We start from the raw sequence: 23,212 nt of genomic DNA on the forward strand, positions 1-23,212 counted from the left end.
AGATGTATTATAGGAACTGAGTTTGAAATATCAAAATCCCTCCCAAAATAAACACATTTGGCAAAATGTATGCCATTGGCATTAACAAAGCCAAAGTGATAAAAAAAATATGAAAAAACATTAATGTCCCTAAGTTAGCACAAGGGTTAATGCACATAATATAGTATGCAAATAACTTTGCTGTTGCATCAAAAAGCATCCATATGACGCATGTGTTAGAAAAGTCCTCACAAGACGTATACCTCAGACTATCTATTTTGAACGCCAAATATTTTTGAAAAGAAAAAAGTCATTTCTAAACGGCCCGAACCCCCTTAAATGGATTGGATTTTATTGACAGCAACATATTTACAAAATAACTCTCTCTCTTTTTCTAAAATGTGCGTTCTTATTTTTGTATTGCTTTATACAAGAAAAATCAAAACAAAGAGAGATGCTCATTCAAATGTAAAAATAAATAAATTAAATTAAATTAATACAAGAAGGAAAACATTGCCACGTATGTAACAATATTACAGGCTTTTTATCGTATTTTTACATTTGCATTTGTACGAAACAACAATATTGTTTGAAACAATTTACAAAGTAAAAACATTTTTGGTCTAGTGCCAAAAGAGCGCTCTTCCTGTTTAACGCCAAACCTGCGTACACGTCATCGCCTTTGTGCGCTCTACGTCCCATGACGTCACCACGCTCGAGTGGGAGTCGAATCTTCTGCGGAACCGTTTGCTTTCATTTCAGCACGAGCCCGTCGCGCGCCGTTTCCATCTGCGCTTCAAACCAAAACAAACTTCGTCCGGTTAATTTCCCGCATCACTAAGGGATTATTCGGAGTTTTCTGTGGAAAGGCGGTGAATAAGGTCAAGCAAAAGATGAGTGTGGAGGCGTACGGGCCGAGCTCGCAGACGCTCACCTTCCTGGACACGGAGGAAGCGGAGTTGCTCGGGGCCGACACGCAGGGCTCCGAGTTCGAGTTCACTGACTTCACGCTGCCCAGTCAGACCCAGACGCAGGGCCAGACCCAAAGCCAACTGGACAATCAGGTACAGAAACACACTAAAAACACATAAGATCACACAAACCAGCGCTCTATCATGCGGACCGGACGCGTTTGAGTCCCAAATATGGCGAGTTAGCCGCGCGGTAGCGTTAGGCCGCCGATGACGTGCGTGTGTGTTTACACAGAGGGACTTTTGTCAACTACATATGTCTTAAAATAATTTAAATGTTTAATATACTACGAAATAATTTAATGTCTAATTCAAACCTTGTTAAAGAGATGAGGTAATTTAGAGGGCTTGTTTTTGTTAGTTAGCTGTAGGTTGCAGTTGTGTGTGTTAGTGAGATAGAGAGTGTGTGTATATGTGTGTGTGTGTGTGTGTGTGTGTGTGAGAGTGTATGTTGTATAGTGTGTGTGTGTACTTTAATAGGAACTTTTGTGCATTACATCGGAGTTATAAGAATTTAAATATATTAATATACTAAAATAAATAACAATACCTCTAATTAGAGATTTGTTATGACAGATAGCTTGTTTTTGTAAGTTAGTTGCTGCTTCCTGGTGTGTGTCTGTAATTTTAGAGGGACTTTTGTGAACTACATTTGTGTCATAATAAATTATAATTATAAATATACCAAATAAAGTATCTTATACCTTAATTGAGCCTTTCCAAAAATATTGTTGTATATCAGATAGCTTGTTTTGGACTCCGTCAACTACATTTGTGATTTAGTCATTTTAAATGCATTCATATACTAAATTAAATGACTATTAATATTATTTGAGCCTTGACAAAGAGATGTGTGGCATCAGACGGTTTGTTTTGAGCTCGGTTTAACAGGATAGTTAAAACCGAAATGAAAATTCTCTCATCATTTACTCGCCCTCATGCCATCCCAGATTTGTGTGACTTTCTGTCTTCTGCAGAACGCAAATGAAGATTTTTAGAAGAATATCTCAGCTCTGTAGGTCCATACAATGCAAGTGAATGATGACCAAAACTTTGAAGCATCAAAAAGCACATAAAGGCTGTATCTAGTGGTTTAATCCATGCCTACAGAAGTCCTTTTTTTACTAAAAGATTCTGCTCCCTGCCCAGTACGTGGCAATATGCACAAAGTGTGAACGTGAAAGTGGAGATTTATAGTAAAAGGGTCTTAAATATTAATCTGTTTCTCACCTGCATTTATTATATCACTTCTGAAGACATGGATTAAACCACTGGAGTCTTATTGATTAATTGTACGCTGCTTTTATGTGCTTTTTGGAGCATCAAAGTTTTGGTCACCATTCACTTGCATTGCATGGACCTACCAAGAGGATATTCTCATACAAAACCTTTGTGTTCAGCAGAAGAAAGTAAGTCACGCACATATGGGATGGCATGATGGTGAGTAAATGATGAGACAATTTTCATTTTAGTGTGAACTATCCCTTTAACTTCAAGGTGTCTTTTCAGAGGGACTTTTGTGAATTACGTTATGAGGTGAAGTGGTGTAATAATAAATGAATTTCAGTAATATACTAAATTGAATATGCATCTTATTTTAAGCTTAAGGAAGAAATCTGGACTATCAGAACTTGTTTAGTTGTGAATTATCTGCTGCTTTCAGGTGTTTTAAATATGTTTGCTGATGTGAATAGTTTTGCTTCTTGTTTCAGCCTTTAAATAGTGTTATCAGATTGTTTTAGGATGTCTGATGCAGCTTCCATGTATGTTTGTGTGTTTTCCGAGGAACTCGATGAACTCAATAATATTCTGCCGTCAAATTGAGGCCTAAGGAAGAGATGTAATTTCAGAAGGTTTGGTTTTTGTGAGTTAGCTGTTGCTTGCAGGTGTTTTTGTGAATGTGTGTTCTTTTAGAGGGACATCTGTGTTCCACTTTGATTGTTATAATATTCTGCCTCCTATTTGAACGTTAACAAGGAGATGTGGTAGATTAAAGCGTGTTTTTGTGAGTTAACTAACAGGCCCTTGTGTGTATGCGTACTTGCAGAGGGACTCTTGAGAACTAGGACAGAAAATAGTGTCTTTAAATTGAGGCTTTAGTGTGTTTGTTTACTTCAGACGGCTTGTTTTGTAACTCAGTTGTAGTGCTCAGGTCAGTGTGTGTGTGTGTGTGTGTGTGTGTGTGTGTGTGTGTGTGTGTGTGTGTGTGTGTGTGTGTGGTTTAGAGAGATCCGATTTAATTAGCGGTGGTACAATGGTGATATATGAATTTGTTTGAAATGTTGTAGATCAGGACTTGTTTGTGTTTTGAGACTTTTGCGAACTGCATTGGTGTTAAACAACGGTATCTCTAGTCTGAGTAAGTAAGGTTATGCATGTTTGTGTCATTTAATCATATTTTTGAATTAAAACTTAAGTTTTGAGTGCTTCTCTTCCTGTTTTCTGCAGGTGCAAGTTGCAGGTCTTTGAGTTGTGAGGTGATAAGTGAACTGGATTGAAACTTTGGGCTTTTTTCATGCTCATGCTTTTGGGTCGTTGAAATTATTTTTTTCTCATGTAAATGTTCTTGAGGGTTGGTGTTAAGGTGGAATGTTGTTTGCGCAGGTGAACGGGCCTGATGGCGTTCTGCCCAATGGAGAGGATGCAGTGGTGAAGACTAGTCAACTTTTGGCTGAGCTGAACTTTGAAGAGGATGAGGAAGATACCTACTACACTAAAGACCTGCCTGTGCATGCCTGCAGGTACTGAGGACACACCTGTCGTGATCTCACACTTAATACAGCATCTCACTGCTGGCAGACTCGCTAATGATGTGTACATTTATTTTCAGATCTGTGTAAGAGATCTAGAATGAAAGGGATGGTTCACCCAAAAAATGGAAATTCTCATCATTTACTCACCCTCATGCCAACCCAAATGTGTATGACTTTTTCTTCTGCAGAACACAAATTAAGATTTTTAGAAGAATATTTCAGCTCATGGTCCATGCAATGCAAGTGAATGGGTGCCAACAATTTGAAGCTCCAAAATCCACATAAGGGCAACATAAAAGTACTCCAGACAACTCCATATATTCTGAAGCTGTGATTGGTGTGTGTGAGAAGCAGATCAATATTTTAGTCCTTTTTCCTTCACCTTGTCCTTCTGTTTTTGGTGATTTACAGTCTTCATGCATATCGCCCCCTACTGGGTAGGGAGGAGAAGTTATGATAAAAATGACTTCAATATTGATCAGTTTCTTACCCACACCTATCGTGTTGTGTCTGAAGACATGGATTTAACCACTAGAGTCGTATGGATTACCTTTACACTCCCTTTATGTGGATTTCAGAGCTACAAAATGTTGGCACCCATTCACTTGCATTGTATGGACCTACAGAGATGCGATATATTAAAAAAAAAAATCAAACATTCTAATAAGAAAGTCATACACATCTGGGATGCCAGGAGGGTGATTTACATTTTTGGGTGAACTGTCCCTTGAATCTCTGTTCTTTACACAGTTCTTGAATACTTAGGATAATACTTAGGATAATGCATCCTAAAATGAGATTTCTGCCATTATTTACTCACTCTCATATTGTTCCAAACCTGTATTTTAAACGTCAGTCTTCTCTGGAACACAAAAGCAGATTCAGTCACCATTTGCTTTCATTGTATGAAAAACAGAAGCAGTGGAAGTCAATGGTGATTGAGGCTGTCATTCTGCCTAACATCTGCTCTTGTGTTCCACAGAGGAAAAATATTATACAGGTTTTGAACAACATAATGGTGAGTAAATTATAACCAAATGTATCTCTTTAATTGTGAAAAACTGTAAATATACTTAACTGTATAATTGTCCATTGGCCCAGGTAACTAATTTCCAACATTGCTGTGTTAGTTTCATGTCTATTGTTATTCATGTTTATATGTAGTATTTAATATACATGTTGGAGTTTCTTCAACTCTAGGCAATTTTATATCCCAGGGGTTGATGTGCTGTCAGTCAATTAAATCGTTCAATCAAATAGATTTATTTTTTCTAATTATTATTCAGGGTTTTGGAACGTGGAAGTAAATGATTGCAGGTTAAACCTAGATAAATATGAATTATGCATTGCTTACCCATTTGTAACAACATCAAAAGAGAAACGCCACTTTTACGTTTCCACAGTTTTCCAGATAAAAAAAAAGAGCTTAGATTCTCAACAGTCAGAAGATGGAAGATGCAATTGATCTTGTCAATTTGTCTGAGGTATACGTCATGTAAGCACTTTTCTAACACATGCGTCATATGGATGCTTTTTGATTGTCTCACTTTGGTTGCGCCATGTTTTTAGGACGCTGTGTCAAGTTAAACAGTTTCACATTTCGTAAAAGAATCCCCGTATATTTTAAGTTACAACAAGTTTTGTTTGAATGCAAAGATGCATCCTTTCACTGAAATATGCACCGTTAAATCAAGAGACTTAAATGAATATTTCCGGTTCAATACAAGTTACACTCAATTGACAGCATTTATGGCACAATGTAGATTACCACAAACTTGCCCCTGCTTTCTCCCAATTTGACATGCCCAATTCCCAATGTCCTTTTAAACCCTCGTGGTGTAGTATTGATTTGCCTGAATCTGGGTCGCGGAGGATGAATCCCAGCTGCCTACGTGTCTGAGACCTTCAATCCATGCATCTTATCATGTGGCTTGTTGAGCGCGTTCAACTCACGCTCAACTCACCATGCGCCCCACCGAGAACGAATCATATTATAGGGGTTACCCCATGTGACTCTACCCTCCCTAGCAACCGGGCCAATTTGGTTGCTTAGGAGACCTGGCTGAAGTCACTCAGCATGCCCTGGGATTCGAACTAGCAAACTCCAGGGGTTACCTTTTTTAGGTTACAGTAGGCTTGCCATGGTATACAGTGTTACCAGTTAAGCTGGGTGTACATGGTGCGAGTTCTGACACTCTGGAGGTCGTGAGCCCCTGCACATGTTATGAGTCAGTTTATCAGATAATCATACAGATGCAGTGGTACACGACACGACTTAACAACCTAGCGAATTCCGAAGCAATCACACACATTTTTGTGCACACACATTTTATCATTTTAAGACATAAAGCCAGAGGAGGACATGGCTTTCATTCCTTGTAGCTTGTGATTTAGAAATAAAAATGAAGACTTGCATTCCCAGGGGCTGCATTAGCTGAAAACTCATCTGCCGATTTAAATGTATAGCCTATATATATTTTGTGCGTTTTATTATCATGCAGTACTGGCAGCAATAAACGGTTTATTATGATTGATGTATACAGTCGTGAAATCACAAAGCTCCCCTTCAAATCTGAATCTGTAAAATATTGGACAGCATTCCATTTGCAATAATTACAATTACTGCATGATAATAAAGCACATCAAATGAACAAGATTAAAAGATGGAGTGGTGTAGTGGGCTAAAGCACATATCTGTTAATCAGAAGGTCTCTGGTTTGATCCCCACAGTCACCACCATTGTGTCCTTGAGCAAGACACTTAACTCCAGGTTGCTCGGGGGGGGGGAATTGTCCCTGTAATAAGGGCTCTGTAAGTCGCTTTGGATAAAAGCATCTGCCAAATGCATAAATGTAAAAAACAAAATTTGTGCACTGTTTCTGTCGTTTATAATTGCATTTAATTAGTTGATGTTTATTGTAGAATTGGGAGTTATTATAGTGGAGTAGGCTATCTGTATTATTCAACTTCAGATGCAGAATTTCAGGTAGATTCATTTTTGATATTTTTTTATACAGATGTAAAAATTGTTGTGAGCTGCATGTAAGCCGCTCGTCTCTGCTCGAAATTCCTCTCACACGATGCGAGCCGTGACCATACGAGTACCAACGATTTCCAAGCGATCTCTCCCGGCTGGAAATAATCATTTGGGAGCTCGGATGACCGCTGAAAATCGCACCGTGTACGGACTGCCTTTACACTCGGTACATAAAACGACACCGTGTGATATTTTATACCGTAAAAATGGGTCAATATTATGAAAGAAACTTAATGACAACAGTTCCAATATCAATAGCCAAACTAATAGAATTGGCTAGACTATAGTATTGTCAAAAGTATCGATACTTTGGTACCAAGTCGACACCAAAATAAAAAAAAGATGTAACGATACCAGTGTACCGTTGGTGACGAGCACTGACTCAATCCGGTACCAGCATGCAATTTGTCTGACACGACTGCTTTAAAGTGCTCATTTTGAGTACGTGCTCTTTTACTCCTGACACTGAAATGGACAATTAATCAAATTAAAGTCGTGACATGTCCTAGTGTGATTTATTAAACCGCTAAAGGCTGTAATCTTAGTGTGGAAGAGCTGCAGTACTTTGAATGAATGTATAAATCATAAATCCATCCGATCATATGCTGGAAACTCCACAAACATTGAGAATCATTCACGTTGTATCGGATGTCATAGCAGAGCACTAATCTACTGTGAACCACGCAGCACATGTAAAATATATATTTATATGTTTAAAATCATAGCATTTGCGCTTTAATCTTAGCTCAGCTTTATTTATATTGCATTTAATTCAACAGAGTTGACTAACAGTGCTTCTCAGTAATAACATTTAAAACATAACATTTCAAAATGACCACATACACAAACACCAGTAATCTAAAATACAAACACTCCAAAACTTCACTTCATTTTTCAGACTCAACGGACAGTGTAAAGTGATTTCAGACGTGACTTAAAAGTCTCCCGTGTTGCAAACTGTTTATCTGGAAAATGTAGATTCAGGCAAAAAAATACACGTCATAATAAAAGCATGTTTAATAACAATAACAAAAAAAAATGCAATTATATGTTGAAAAGTTCTATTTTCACTTGTTTAAGTTTTAAGAATGAATTGATTAGACATTGTTTTGATGATGAAATTAAATTAAACTCTAAAACATGGAGTTCTGAAACATAATAATAACAAAAAGGAAAACATGATTAGTTAAAGAATAAGACAGATTTCAGGGCGGTGCTTAAAAACACTTTAGCATTGCAGCCTTGGTTGGGAAACACATGAAGGAAACATGCATTTTTTTATTTATTATTATTTACATTGAAATTTACCATTTTAAATAGGTTAATCAAGCGTGTTCAATAGCACATTGTCATATTAGCATATTTATGCTGTGGTACCGAAATTGGTGTCGAAAACCATGCAGTATCACTGGTATCAGTACCGACAACTGACAAGGTACCGTGACAACACTAATGGGCTACATTTAAGTAAATATGTTGTTTGTTGTAATTGGTACTGCTATGTTATTCGGAACTGCACACAAGACTTTCACCTACTGTTGCACTTGTGTACACAGTAGTGTGACAATAAAGTGATTTGATTTTGATTTGAAGTCGTTTGAGTTTGTGACTCATAAATAAACCTAAACGAACGCATTGAAAGCCAGATGTTCTTTATCAACATATGAAAATGACTGTGTACGTGCACTTACAGAGACTTTACTATTAATTGACAGCAATAACTGTGCAAGGCGGGAAGTGGTTTGCACTGTATTTTGGCGACTCACACCCAAATTGCACCCAAACAGTGTCGCAAATGTAGAGAAATTGACATGAAACTCACACACCTTCAGTGAGAGTTGGAGATCAAGCTGCAGACCCTTATAAGGTTCAACTATTGGTGAGTTGTGTGAGATAACATGGAGATCAATGCCATTCTGTGCACATCTTCTGTCATATTTCCATCAAATATTTATTTGATTATATTGTGATTACAAAACATCAGTAAACACATTCATGACCAAAGATGACTGTGAGGAAAAACTGCAGCACTTTTAAAAAACTGTAATAAAAGGGTAAATACACTACTTTCATGTAAAGCGTCTTCTATAAATACAAAGAACAAGCAAAAAAACATTTTTAACATGTATATAGACAGTGGCCCTAAAAGGCCAAATGTATCTTTAGTGCTTACTAGCGCTTAAGTCAAATAAATGGATGAGCCCTATTTTAAACGGAGAGCGTTTTTCGCTGAGCTTTAAAAACAGAAAAGGCATATTAATTACCGGAAGAAAACCCTTAACGGAAAAAGTACTAGCTCCATTGATTCATTCATTTGAGAAATTTTGTGTTTATTAGAAGGAAACATGGAAATATATATTTTTTTCTTTCTCCCTGGTAGTAGACTTTTTCATTATAAGTGTTGGGGCTGTTTGCAACGAACGTGTATTTGCGTCCATCAGTGCTGTTTTTCAATTGTTATTCAATGTAATTATGCTCTAGTTGGACCTCTTTGACCGCTGACAGCTTGTCTTGCATTCTGCTCGTTGCATCTTGCGTTGTTTTAGCTCAAGGGTGCATTCGGCGCCAAGACAATTATCAGAATGAACAAATGTACTATTCCCATTATAGAGTGACATCTCCCGTGGAAAGCCAGCGAGCCGCGTTACCTGCTGCTGGCAAACATGGCAAAAAATATTTGTGCTGCATTGCGCAACAGGCACCATGTCAGAAATGGCAAGGAATGAAATGATCCACAATTTAATCAAGCTGCCTTGTATTATTGTGTTGACTGTTGAGAAACGAAAATGACACCATAGTACTTCCAACTAACGGTATTACCAGTATAACTGGTTTTGAATGCAGATACCACACCAGTATGAAAATTATAACATCATGGCTAGTCTAGTTTAAGGCACTTACAATGGAAGTCAATGGGGCCAATTTTTGGAGGGTTTAAATGCAGAGATATGAAGCTTATAATTTTATAAAAGCATTTGCATTAATTCTTCTGTTAAAACTTTATTTATTTTGGTGGTTTTAGGGTTTGTTGACGTTACATCGTCATGGCAATAAAGTTGTAAAATTGGCTATAACTTTACACAAAGGCTAGTAAGCAATTTTATCATACTAAGATCATGTTTACACGCATATTGACTGTCTTGTAATTGAGTATTTTAACATTTAAAATTTGGCCCCATTAACTTCCATTATAAGTGCCTCACTAACCTAGATTTTTGCCAAATTAATTTCCGTGGTAATCAATATTATGTCACAAATGCTGTCAATTGAGCTCAACTTGTGTTGACCTGGAATATTCAACAGATAAATAATAACTGAGGAATAGGAACAGATTTCAACTTTTATTTGTTTGTTTGTTTTTGAAGTGAAGGTCTCATTAAAAATGACTTTTTTCCAGGCCTTCGTCATTTATTTTTTTGGTACTTTGTAAATGTCTTTTGTGCATAGATTTGACTGTATTAGCCTCGTCCCAGACTTTTAATAGTAAACTATGAAAATTAACTATAAAAATAAAAATTACTCAAATGTTTAAAATGTATGATCAGCTAACTGATGAGTGAAATAATCATTAACCATTTCAATATTTATTGTAAAAATGATTTCTTGCAATTTTTCAAACATTACGACTGTAGTGTAATTTCCACCACACCAAAAAAGAAAAATCCCCCAAAAATATTAGCATTAATAGTTAGCTAAGTCGACAATACAGAATTTGAGATGTACTGAGTGAATTTGAGAGGCTGTGGTGGGAATTTTTATGACTTTCTGACATACATTTCCTGTGGTCTATGTAGTAGACAAATTAAATGAACAATTGAGAATAATGTTTTATCTAGGCTTTCCAGAAGTTCACATTTGCCAAAAGTGCCCGAAGTTAAAGAAACACCTACCAAGATACTAGCAAGATGTGAATGTGAGCACTGCAACTTACTCAGTGGGCTGTTTAATGTCTTGATGTTTTAGCTACTGTGGCATTCATGATCCAGCATGTGTGGTCTATTGCAATACCAGCAAGAAATGGTTCTGCAACGGCCGTGGAAACACCTCTGGCAGGTGAGTCAGAAACGTTCAACAAAATGAATGTTACGGGTGAGCCAAGACTGATTTTATTTTAATTTGTCTCCTCTCCACATTTGTCTTTCCAGTCATATTGTGAACCACTTGGTGAGGGCCAAATGTAAGGAGGTGACCCTGCACAAGGACGGCCCACTTGGCGAGACCATTCTGGAATGCTATAACTGCGGCTGCCGTAACGTCTTCCTCCTCGGCTTCATCCCAGCTAAAGCCGACTCTGTGGTGGTGCTTCTGTGCAGGTAAAGTTCTGTAATTACGCAAAATTACAGCTTGCAAGCTCAGTCAGAATTCAATCTCTTATGGCTTTTACACTATTAATATTGAACCTCAAAACTCTTTCGCATGAGCAGTGATGCATGTGTTGGAAAGTCCCTTTCATTGCCAGCATTTTCATATTCACGTAATGAAACTGGGTGTGATTTTAACAAACGGGGATTAGCCCACTCGTGCAGTTTGTCCTTTTCTAATTACAGTGTTTGAGGCTTTTCTTTTTTCTTCTCAACAGTTTTATGCCGTTAATTCAGCTTATATTGCATGCAAACTTTTGGTTGATCTTCTCAGTCTGAGGTGTTTTTTGTAACTTGATAGTTAGTGGGACAGTTTTGTCAGAAAATATTGTCATCACTCACCATCATGTGTTTCCATGAAACAACTTGGCACAATGCGACAACCTCAGTCACCAATTATGTGTATATATATATTATATATAAGACTGCTTGACTGGTCACAATTTGACACACAATTTCACGATTTCAAAATTTGATTTAAAACAAATCACACAGAAGTATTGACAATGAAACTGCATCCAATGCAAGTGTATTTGCTGTACATTTTGTCATGTGGTACTGGTTTAATCAGTAGCCGTCAACTGTCACTATTGCTTATCAAGTGCATGCACTGTCTGTCTCATATGCTTTTGTGTGTGTGTGTGTTTAGGCAGCCGTGTGCGAGTCAGAGCAGTCTGAAGGACATTAATTGGGACAGCTCTCAGTGGCAGCCCCTCATTCAGGACCGCTGTTTCCTGTCCTGGCTGGTGAAGATCCCATCTGAACAGGAGCAGCTGAGAGCCCGTCAGATCACTGCTCAGCAAATCAACAAGCTCGAGGAGCTCTGGAAGGTAATGAACCTCACTGAGTGATTCACAAATCTCTTTGTGGCATGAACTGTTTATGATATTGCTCGTTTGATATAGTGCTGGAAAATATAGCTGACAATATTTTATAGTACTTTTCTACGCTTTTGAAATTGGATGTATGTCTCAATGAGAGTTTCAGTCTTAATGTTGTCTCTGATACGTCTCATGTTTGCAGGAAAACCCAACAGCAACTCTGGAGGATTTGGAGAAACCTGGAGTAGATGAGGAACCTCAGCATGTTCTACTTCGCTATGAAGATGCCTACCAGTACCAGAACATTTTTGGCCCACTCGTGAAACTAGAGGCTGACTATGACAAGAAACTCAAAGAGTCCCAAGTATGAATAAAAGTGTTTACTAGAGAAACTAATTTCCCGCATAGCCATTTACAAAAATAAATCGCTTCTAATATGCATCATTTTCTCTCCTGTTCTCATTTCAGACTCAAGACAATATAACAGTAAGGTGGGACTTGGGATTGAATAAAAAGCGGATAGCTTATTTCACTCTGCCCAAGACGGATTCAGGTGGTAATATTTATTTTCAACATCTTCTATGTCTACCAGTGGTTCATATCCATCCCATTCCTAACACCGTGTCCCATGCATCCCTCATCGATGTGTGCACGGACCTGTCCACCCGCGTGTGTGTCTGTGTGTGTGTGTGTGCGTGCACGTGTGTTAATGGTGTTCTACTTTGTATGTGATGAATACATGGCTATGTTTTTTTTCTTTAAGTATAAATCAGAAAGAGGAAGTTTGTCTGATGATGTCTGTTGTCTGTGGGTGATGTTTATCAGACATGCGACTGATGCAGGGAGATGAGATCTGTCTGCGCTATAAAGGAGACATGGCTCCACTCTGGAAAGGCATTGGACACGTCATCAAAGTACCAGACAGTATCCTTTCACGGATTACGTTTATTTTCTGTAGCTAACGTGTTACTCTTGCCACTGTAGTCTCACTTCTGATTTCATGTTGTCTTGAAAAGCTTTCCTTAAAATTCAAATGACTTGTCTTTTAGACCTTTTGGGATCTTTTTAATCGTTAAACAGTTGCTGTAGTGTTGTTGATTCTTTAACACAGATTCTCTCAGATTATGGAGACGAGATCGCCATCGAGCTGCGCAGCAGTGCAGGAGCGCCTGTGGAGGTGCCACATAACTTCCAGGTGGATTTTGTCTGGAAATCAACATCTTTTGACCGGTTAGTGCCTTCTCGTGTTCTGCAATCACTCAGTGATATCAGGTCGAGATTATCTATTTATAAGATTTATAAAATATAATTCCAGCAAAGCATATTTGTTTTTCTTTAAACATCAGATACAAAACTAAATTATGTTCCATGGAAATGTTGAGAACTAACATTTCCAGTTTGGAAAAGATCTTTTCATCTGAAGAAGTTTCTAGAGGCTGCAGTAATACTATCCCAAACAATCTTCCAGTTTATATCAGATTGCGAAAGTTTGAAGTCCTTACTGCATAAAGTCCCAATTAAGAAAGGTTTTGAAAAACACTCCAATATTTTATTATACCCTTTGGAGACCACAGGTATTATTAAACCATATTTATTTGTTTTGCTTAATTTATTTAGTGCTTATTTTTTTGACTGCTTAAAACTGTGCGGACCGGCTGGCGGGACTAGATGTGTGCGATAAGTTTACGCTTAAATTGTAAAAGTCCCCAGATACAGAAGTCACTCGTGGTATCATTTGAAAGCTTAGGTAGTCAGCTTCTCAAAGAATTTCATCACTTTTGTTACATAAATTACCAATATAAAGCCTTAAATACTTTGCCGCGCTAATGAGCACCACCTAGAGGTGATATATAAATGTTTTCTAATAGCAATTAAATAGACAAGTCATATATCAAATGATATATCTCGGTCTCAGGAATGTGACTGTACCGTTTACTTTTTTTGCCCTAACAGTTTGAATAAGTATGGTAAATGGTCTGCACTTATATGCGCCTTTTTAAGCCTTAACGGTATTCAAAGCGCTTTGCACTGCGTCTCATTCACCCACTCACACACACACTCATATACACACCAATGGCAGCAGAGCTGCTATGTAATGTACTAGCCTGCCATTGGGAGCAACTTGGGGTTCAGTGTCTTGCCCAAGCACACTTCGGCATGTGGAGTCATGTGGGCCAATCCTGCGATTAGCGGCCAACATGCTCTACCAATTGAGCCACAGCAGCCCCTCAAGATAAACACAAGACTAAACACAAAATTACTAATATACAGCACCATCAACACCAATAAATATTAAAAGACTACCTTAAATAAATGAGTCTTAAGTAACTTCTTAAAACAATCCAAGGTTGGGACGTTTCTAATAGTAAAAATATTAGACGACGATTAGGTCTGACGAGCCCGATCCAAATCTGATACTGTGTGTTAGTCATGTTCGTTACTCTCCAGCTCAATAAATGACATAAAAGAACCATAAAAACACAATTAAATAACTTGTGCATTTTATTCAAAGCCACTTGAAGATTTGCGATATCTCTGTGAATCACAAAAGACTGTTTAATAAGTAAATATATAAAATACATGAATGATTCTGCTCTGTTTACACACACACACACACACACACACACACACACGCACGCTGTGTGCAATATTTGAGCGTTACTCACGAACAACATCTCTGATGTAGATGCTCAATAGTTCGGTTCACTTATAATGTGCATTTAGAACGGCACCGGAGGAGCATGTAACCAGAATGTGAATAAGAAGTGAATTAAACTACTGTGAACTTTCCCACAAACAGACACATACAGGACGTCCTGGAGAGTTCAGAATGTCAAAATAAAAGCATGAGGGTTTAAAAGTTAAAGGTGTCATGATTGAGATATATTATTATATAATACTATTATAATGTATTATTATTTGTTTACTAATGATGATAATATTTAAGTTGAATGGGTTCCAAAAATTAACTGTGAGAATGAAAAGTGAGATGATGTCTTACAACGGTTCCTTTTTATGGATGACTTATACTGGAATTACTGTTCATTTTGCTGCTACATTATCCAGGATACTAGTTAATAATAAAGTATTTCTTAATAAGCGATACATTTATATTGAACTAATGTGTAGTTAGAGGTTTGTGTTTCTTTACATATTAAAGAGTTCTACACAATAATGTAAAGATAACCTAAACTGATTATTTAAACATAAACAGCTGGAATGTATGGAGTGGAGTGGTGGCTAGTGGGCTAATGCACAATGAAGGTCATTGGTTCGATTCCCACAGTCACCACCATTGTGTCCTTGAGCAAGGCACTTAACTCCAGGTTGCTCCGGGGGGGATTGTCCCTGTAATAAGTGCACTGTAAGTCACTTTGGATAAAAGCGTCTGCCAAATGCATAAATGTTAAATGTAAATTTAAACAACACTGGTATCGGATCGGGAACGGTATCGGCCGATATTGAGATTTACGATATCGGATCGGAAGAGAAAAAATGGTATCGGTGCATCCTTATTATTAACTAGTAATAATGATGTTATATATCAACACAACAACACCTAGATTGAGCATCTAGAGACCAAGATATTCAATAAAACAGTGTGGATCATGCATGCGAGCAAACAAAACCAGAATTACATGTTTACAAAGTTAGGACAACAAAAAAAATTCAAAATGATGTTCATAACATTGTAAACATATACAGTATTATTTATGAATCTTGTTTTGAAATATATGGTGTTTTCTGTAAAATGAGACCAATGTTTTGCAGTTAGTTTACTGTATATGTGAAGTGAGCCCACTGAATACAATATTTATTTTTTAACAATTTATTTATCTTGTTATGCAGTATGCAGAGCGCTCTGAAGATGTTTGCCGTGGACGAGACCTCCGTGTCTGGTTACATCTATCATAAGCTGTTAGGTCATGAAGTGGAGGATGTTATCATTAAATGCCAGCTGCCCAAACGCTTCACTGCGCAGGGTCTGCCAGATCTCAACCACTCACAGGTGCAGAAATGTCCATACTCGCTTTGTTTATCCTTGGCTCGTTGTCTTCTAAATCCTGAAGCTCATTGTTTTGGTTGAGTTGTAGGTTTATGCTGTGAAGACAGTACTCCAGAGACCTCTTAGTCTCATCCAAGGGCCTCCAGGGACTGGCAAGACTGTCACCTCTGCCACCATCGTCTACCATCTGGCCAGACAGGGCAATGGGTAAGACACGACACTTTGTGTCTACCACAGAGATGTACAATGAGGATTATACCATGTTAAGTCATGAATCAGTCTTACAAAGCTATGTTGCTATTGGGTGACATTAGCCAAAAAGAAAACTTGTTTAAGAGGCGTAGCAAGTCATTGAATTTCGACGCAAAATTAAGAAGAAACCTTTTTTTTTTTTAAGAATAATGTTTACTGTAAATATGGTTTCACGTTGACTATTTCGGTGTGCATTTATAACACAGAGGATCAGTCGCTCTACTAAAGGAAAGCTCAGTGGCTGTAGTGGCTCTTCTGACAACTTCTACCTCAGTGGAAAGTTAAACTATATAAAGTTTGTTGAGGAAGCAAAAACCATTTTCTTTTTCTTTTTTTGATTGTCATAAAGGCAGAACGCAATGTGCCCTTGTAATCCTGGCTTTAAGCCACCCACTGTAAAATATGAGGAACAAGATTACGATGGGTGTTGTAAGAAAATAGGTGTGTGTGTGAAATAGAGAGAGAACACGAGAACTGAGAAATAATGAAATCCATGAATTGTGGTTAAATATCAGTTGAAATATCGAAACGTTGATGATCTGAACTTTTAAGGGATAAAAATGGTTAAAGTTCAGCACAAATGTATATAAACATAGTAAGCTGCCTATTTTTTTAATAATGCAAAATAAGAAATGTTAGAAATATTTTAGGGTAGGGGTGGGAAGTGGGACCAAACTCACAGTATGAGCAAAATTTTTTTTTATTGAAATTTTGTTTGAGAAATGTTTATATATTAGATAATAAATGCAGAATTTGTCAAATCCAGTAATGCTTTACAAATAAAAGGCATTTCATCTCATTTGATTTTGTTGTGAGTTAAAATTAGATGATGAGTAAAAGATTAGATTATTCATGATACGTCTCACATTACGTAACACCGGAGTGAAACAAATAGCCCCATCGTTACATTTTTATTATACGTTTTTATTAGTGATGTCCTGATACAATTTTTATATATATATATATGTATTAAGGCTGTCAATCGATTAAACATTTTAATCAAATTAATTACATGGCGTCCCGATTAATCGCATATACAAATATTTGCTGAGAAAGTCCCTCATATAACAATAATTCAATATATAATGATGAAATAATGATACATAGTTATCCTTAAATATAAAAAATATATATATTCAGATAATTAAAATGCTTTACATTCTTGTGGCAGAAGAGTTCATCATTGATAAGACAGAAAGTGGCTTTAGAATACAATGTATTTTTAACTACCATATTATTGATCATATTATTGATCATAAGTCAATCATTGACACACAGTTCATCAATCCATTACACAAGTGAATTTGTCAATCAGTTGGAGATTTATTATGAGGGCTTGTTTATGGACCGTCAATGTACACCTGCATCAGACATGCTTGTGTAGCGTCCCGGGTGTGTTGCATCATAAACATACATTGTTAGGTCACTGTGTCAAGTTAAATATAGTTTAATACATAGAACACATCTTGAGATCTCTTAATTCGGATTTGCGCTCCAAGTGTTTTGAACGCAAGAACGTGACGCATGTTTGTGTTGTTCTGCTGAAGTGTTTTCTTCACTGTATAAACTGTGTGTTGCTCACACAGCTGAAATTTCACTTACTGCCCCCTGGAGTAAACAGGTGGTACTACAAGCTTGCATTTCTCAGGAATCTTCTATATTACGGTCCGGGGGCATTTTTTAACGCGTTATTTTTTATAAAATTAATCGCACTGAATTAACGCATTAAATCGACATCCCTAATATTTATATAAATATATAGGACTACTGATACTTCCTTTTCACTAATCGCTGACACAATACCTTTTTTTCCTGAATTCCATATTAACAGATTATTTAAAGGGGTCATATAATGGTACATGCACTTTTTCAAGTTGATTGTACTGAAATGTGTGTTGGCTGTGCCTGTACACAACCATCCTATTATGCTAAAAATCCATCCAGTGTTTTTGTTTTAATCTCCTTATATATTTTCCCCTGCCTCAAATCGAGCCGTTCGACCATGTGACGTCACACGGTCGGACGCCCTCCCAGGATTGTTGATTGACAGCAGTGTTTCAACACAGACCGCCCTCGCTCGTGAGCGAGCTGTCAATCATAGTCCGTCATCATTGTTGATACACTGGAGCAGAATGGCGCCTAAGCGATTGATGGTGTTCGGTTCTTCGGTGTAATAATGAACACAGCAGTCATTTTGATGTTCCTAAATCTGAACCGCTGAAGACGCAGTGGCTGAGTTTTGTTTACTGATGGGAATATTCCTCACGAGCAACGTCAATGCGTTCATGTTTGCGCGAATCATTTTTCACCAGACTGCTTTATAAACGAGGGTCAGTATAAAGCTGGTTTTGCTAAGAAGCTGCTGCTGAAAAAAGATTTGGTACCAACTATTTATATTCCCTCTGCACCTCCAGAAGAAGTAAGTGTAACGTTTTATTAACCTTTATATTTGAGAACGGAGGGGCGGGGTGACCAAAGCTCATTATCATTTAAAGTCATACGCTCTGAAACGGCGTGCTGAAAACAGAGCTGTTTTTGAGCAGGTAAAATTAATGTTTTCTTAAAATACTAATGAGAATTTTTAATAAAAGTATATTGCAAAGTTTTCATTTAGACCCTAAAGATTCATATTAACTTGCAAAAATGGCATTATATGACCCCTTCAAATATTATAATCAAAATTATGTCTAAATAAATTAATTCATTAAAACTTTAATCAAATGAAAATATAAATTGTCAACATAATATTGTTTTATTTTTATAAAATGTACTTTTATACAGTACTTCACATCACAATGTTGTTTGACTATTGAAATTCAATTTAATGAATGTGTAATCTGTATGTGCCTCACGCTATAAAGTGAATTAGTGCTCTGATTACAAACAAGGCACGTGATGCTCATGATATTTTCCGTGTAAGAGTCAAGAAGCTTTTAAGGTATGTTATAGCAGCATTTGCACGAGTACATGAGCTCAGTATTGGACCTGATTCTGAAACCAGTATCAAATTGGGACATCCCTAGTTTTTATGTGTAAATAACACAAAGCAGTTTGACCACTGATTGGCCTTTTAAGTGTAGTATCTAACGCTGTATAAACTGTATAGCAACCGTTCCACAGTATATCCTGTCAATTGTCTCTATTCACCTGAAATCCACAGACAGCTTCTTTTTTTTTCATTTGACACTGTCTGTGCACTTAATTACATTTCCATATTTGATCTTTGTAATATCTGCTCTCTGAGTTTGTCATTGGTGTTTGCTTGTGTCTCATGGTTTAGTCCAGTGCTGGTTTGTGCTCCGAGTAACATCGCTGTGGACCAGCTCACAGAGAAGATCCATCAGACGGGACTGAAGGTGGTTCGTCTGTGCGCTAAGAGTCGCGAGGCCATCGACTCACCAGTGTCATTCTTGGCCCTGCACAATCAGATCCGCAACATGGACAGGTACAGACTTCTCATTAATAGTAATGAGGTTTCGACATTAGCCAGGGCTTGAAACAACTGGTGAGTTCTGATGTCTGTCTCTCTCTTCTGTAGCATGCCAGAGTTGCAGAAACTGCAGCAGCTGAAAGACGAGACCGGCGAGCTGTCGTCTTCTGACGAGAAACGCTACCGAGCTCTCAAACGAACAGCTGAGAGAGAGCTGCTCATGGTACCTGCCAGATTGAACCTACAGACGTGGAAACATTACACTGCGAATTTAAGATTTTCTTTTGGAAAACCCTGTGTTTGTTTGAGTCTGACGTTTTAATTTTCAGTGCCTTGTTTACATGGACAATGAAGCACAATAATGTCTCAATAATGTCGTTGGCACAGGAAAAGGAGGGATGTTTTTGTGTTAGTACATGGTGCATTTTTTTCTTTCTTCCTCAGAATGCAGACGTGATCTGCTGCACGTGTGTGGGTGCGGGCGACCCTCGGCTGGCTAAGATGCAGTTCCGCTCCATTCTCATCGATGAGAGCACGCAGGCCACGGAGCCTGAGTGCATGGTGCCAGTGGTGCTTGGGGCCAAACAGGTACGAGCCAGGAACGTTCACATGTTGCTCTGCATAGAATGAGAATGCCCCTCCCCACCTAAAACCACCTGCAACAAAATAGCTTGGATATTAAAAATACTGTTTAAGGGGCCTGGGTAGCTCAGTGGTAAAGACTCTGGCTACCACCCCTGGAGATCGCTAGGGCGTGCTGAGTGACTCCAGCCGGGTCTTCTAAGTAACCAAATTGGCCCGGATGCAAGGTAGGGTATATTCACATGGGGTAACCTCCTTGTGGTCACTATAATTTGATTCGTTCTTGGTGGAGTGCATGGTGATTTGGGCGTGGATGCCACAGTGGATGGTGTGAAGCCTCCACACACGCTGTCTCCGTGGCAACGTGCTCAAGAAGTTACGTTATAAGATGCACGGGTTGACGGTCTCAGACGTGGAGGCAGCTGGGATTCGTCCTCCACCACCTGGATTGAGGCGAATCACTATGTGACCACAAGGACTTAAAAGCACATCGGGAATTGGGCATTCCAAATTGGGAGAAAAAGGGAAAAAAAAGATGAAATAAATTCTGTTTGGTATGTCCCACCCAAAACTTCTGATTTCAGTAGGAAATAGGGACAGGGAACAAACTTCACTTGTCAAGCTATTTAATAGGGTCTGTAGACTAGCAGAAGGTTTACAGCCATTTACATCGAACATTTACCAGCCAGTGGCGAATCACAGACATTTGTAGTCGCATAGCGTGAAATTTGGTTTGCAAATGCGAGTGATTTCCTCTCATTATAGTAGTCATGCTTATAGTAAGATATCGATCTGGGGATTTAAGAATCAATATTGAGATTGTTCTATTGAAGATCACGATACATCAGAAACTCAATATTTTTACCCAGTCCTAAAAGGATAGTGTGGCAGGGCGGAGGGCGGGGCCGGGTCGTGATCCTGCACACCCGGTCCCGTATTAGGCTAATTAAGCCATCGTGAGGGATAAAGGTCGACTGCAGAGGATCCTGCGAGAGAGAGAGATCATTTACGGTGGCTTAATTAGCCTAATACGGAACCGGGTGTGTTGGATCACGACCCGGCTCCGCCCTGCCACAGATAGTTCACACACAAAAAAAGAAAGTTCTGTAATAATTTAATAGCAGAACACATTGGAAAAAAAATGGAAAAATGTCTTTGCTCAGTAGGTCCTTAAAATGCAAGGGAATGGAAATCTGACTTTGAAGCTCCAAAAAGAACCGATAGTAGCATAAACGTCATCTATATGACTCCAGCGGTTAAATGAATGTCCTGTAAAGCTACACGGTCACTTTTGGTGCGATAAAGATACATATTTATGTACTTTTTAACAAACCATCACTTCTGGTCAGCAGCAGTTCACGAGAGCGCTGAGTTCACGCGGTCTCGTACGACATATTTGCATTACCATGTTATGGCCGTAATCTCACACTCTCCTCTCGGTTGAGAAATTCAGGATAAGCCTCTTGTGTCTTATTGCTATATTCTGATGAGTGCTGCCCACGATGACGATAACCTTTTAATTCAAGCAAGTTGTCATTACTTTTTCAGTCATGTATATTTGTACACTGTATATGTTAGCACACACAGAACATCATACACACACCTCTGCTCTCTTTGACAGTTGATTCTGGTTGGTGATCACTGCCAGCTGGGTCCGGTGGTGATGTGTAAGAAAGCAGCTAAAGCAGGTCTGTCTCAGTCTCTGTTTGAGCGTCTGGTGGTTCTGGGCATTAGACCGATTCGTCTGCAGGTGCAGTACCGCATGCACCCCGCGCTCAGCGCTTTCCCTTCAAACATCTTCTACGAGGGATCTCTGCAGAACGGAGTCACCGCAGGTACGTTCTCACAGCTCAGCTGTGTTTTATAATAGATGTTTTGTTACGGGCGCCTGATGGTCAGATGGTGATGCATTCAGATTTTGGTTGTATGAATTGTGTTCGTGTGCAATGTTAAATTTGTTCTGATGTTCTACAGCTGATCGCATCAAGAAAGGTTTTGACTTCCAGTGGCCTCAGCCAGATAAGCCCATGTTCTTCTACGTGACTCAAGGCCAGGAGGAGATTGCAAGTTCTGGCACCTCCTATCTCAACAGGTACCATTTCTAGTGATGTATATGGTCTGCACTTATATAGCGCCTTTTTAAACTTAACGGTATTCAAAGCGCTTTACACTGTGACACATTCACCCATTCACACAGCAATGGCGGCAGAGCTGCTATGTAAGGCGCTAGCCTGCCATTGGGAGCAACTTGGGGTTCAGTGTCTTGCCCATGAACACTTCGGCATGTGGAGTCATGTGGGCCGGGATTCGAACCACCAATCCTGTGATTAGTGGCCGATTCGCTCTACCAACACAGCCGCCTGACGGAGGAATCATTTATCTGATTAATCTGAGAAAATAATTGCAGGTTGATCGATTTTTAAAAATAATCATTAGTTGCAGCCCTAATAAAAACAGATTCTTTATTTATATAATGAATAAATATTATATTCCCTCTTTAACACAATGTATGTAGATAGAAGCTTTTTGCTAACAAAATATTCTGGCTTGACCCGCATGCCCCAAAATATTTTCTATCTGCCCTACTTGTCGATAGAGGTCGACCGATAGTGTATTTTGCCGATACAATAACTAAGGTATTATACATCTGCCTATTATAAAAGGCAGATAACGGATTAATCGGTCAATAGATTTTTTATATCGATCTATAGAAGAATAAAAATATCTTTCCTTTCTATTAAGGGCTCGGACTGTGAGGATGCAAAAAGAACAATGATTTTTTATTGTGCAACCCAAATCCCAGTTATAACCAGAAAAATTAAGATCTGATGTATAATTATAATCAAGCCTAAAAAGACTTTGCACCTTTACAATGCTCAATATTCTGTAAAGTACCAAAATAATATTTTTATAGCCTATAAATTCACCAGATGGAGAGTTTTTTATGTATATTGTTCACCAGATTATATTTATTGATATTATATTTAAAAAAAAAACAATAATATTGGCAACTATCGGCA

At 38.2% G+C, this 23,212-nt stretch overlaps 1 protein-coding gene across 2 annotated transcripts in view; it reads left to right on the forward strand.

Annotated features, from left to right (window-relative positions):
- The first annotated feature begins 687 nt into the window (after nt 1–687).
- Nucleotides 688–23,212, forward strand: part of LOC127645010 (regulator of nonsense transcripts 1) — a 37,421-nt gene continuing 14,896 nt past the window's right edge. The window contains exons 1-16 of one of the 2 annotated variants that reach the window (XM_052128499.1): nt 688–1,043; nt 3,555–3,691; nt 10,704–10,793; nt 10,886–11,053; nt 11,751–11,931; nt 12,125–12,286; nt 12,391–12,478; nt 12,748–12,846; nt 13,044–13,152; nt 15,772–15,931; nt 16,017–16,135; nt 19,461–19,625; nt 19,719–19,833; nt 20,055–20,198; nt 21,814–22,027; nt 22,167–22,284. In XM_052128499.1, the coding sequence (XP_051984459.1) occupies nt 873–1,043; nt 3,555–3,691; nt 10,704–10,793; nt 10,886–11,053; nt 11,751–11,931; nt 12,125–12,286; nt 12,391–12,478; nt 12,748–12,846; nt 13,044–13,152; nt 15,772–15,931; nt 16,017–16,135; nt 19,461–19,625; nt 19,719–19,833; nt 20,055–20,198; nt 21,814–22,027; nt 22,167–22,284 (2,240 nt within the window). In that variant the 5' untranslated portion in view covers nt 688–872. The remainder of the gene's footprint in view (nt 1,044–3,554; nt 3,692–10,703; nt 10,794–10,885; nt 11,054–11,750; nt 11,932–12,124; nt 12,287–12,390; nt 12,479–12,747; nt 12,847–13,043; nt 13,153–15,771; nt 15,932–16,016; nt 16,136–19,460; nt 19,626–19,718; nt 19,834–20,054; nt 20,199–21,813; nt 22,028–22,166; nt 22,285–23,212) is intronic. The other variant, XM_052128500.1, reaches the window with a different exon arrangement.

The sequence above is a fragment of the Xyrauchen texanus genome, chromosome 6, assembly GCF_025860055.1.
Source record: "Xyrauchen texanus isolate HMW12.3.18 chromosome 6, RBS_HiC_50CHRs, whole genome shotgun sequence".
Lineage (NCBI taxonomy): Eukaryota > Metazoa > Chordata > Actinopteri > Cypriniformes > Catostomidae > Xyrauchen > Xyrauchen texanus.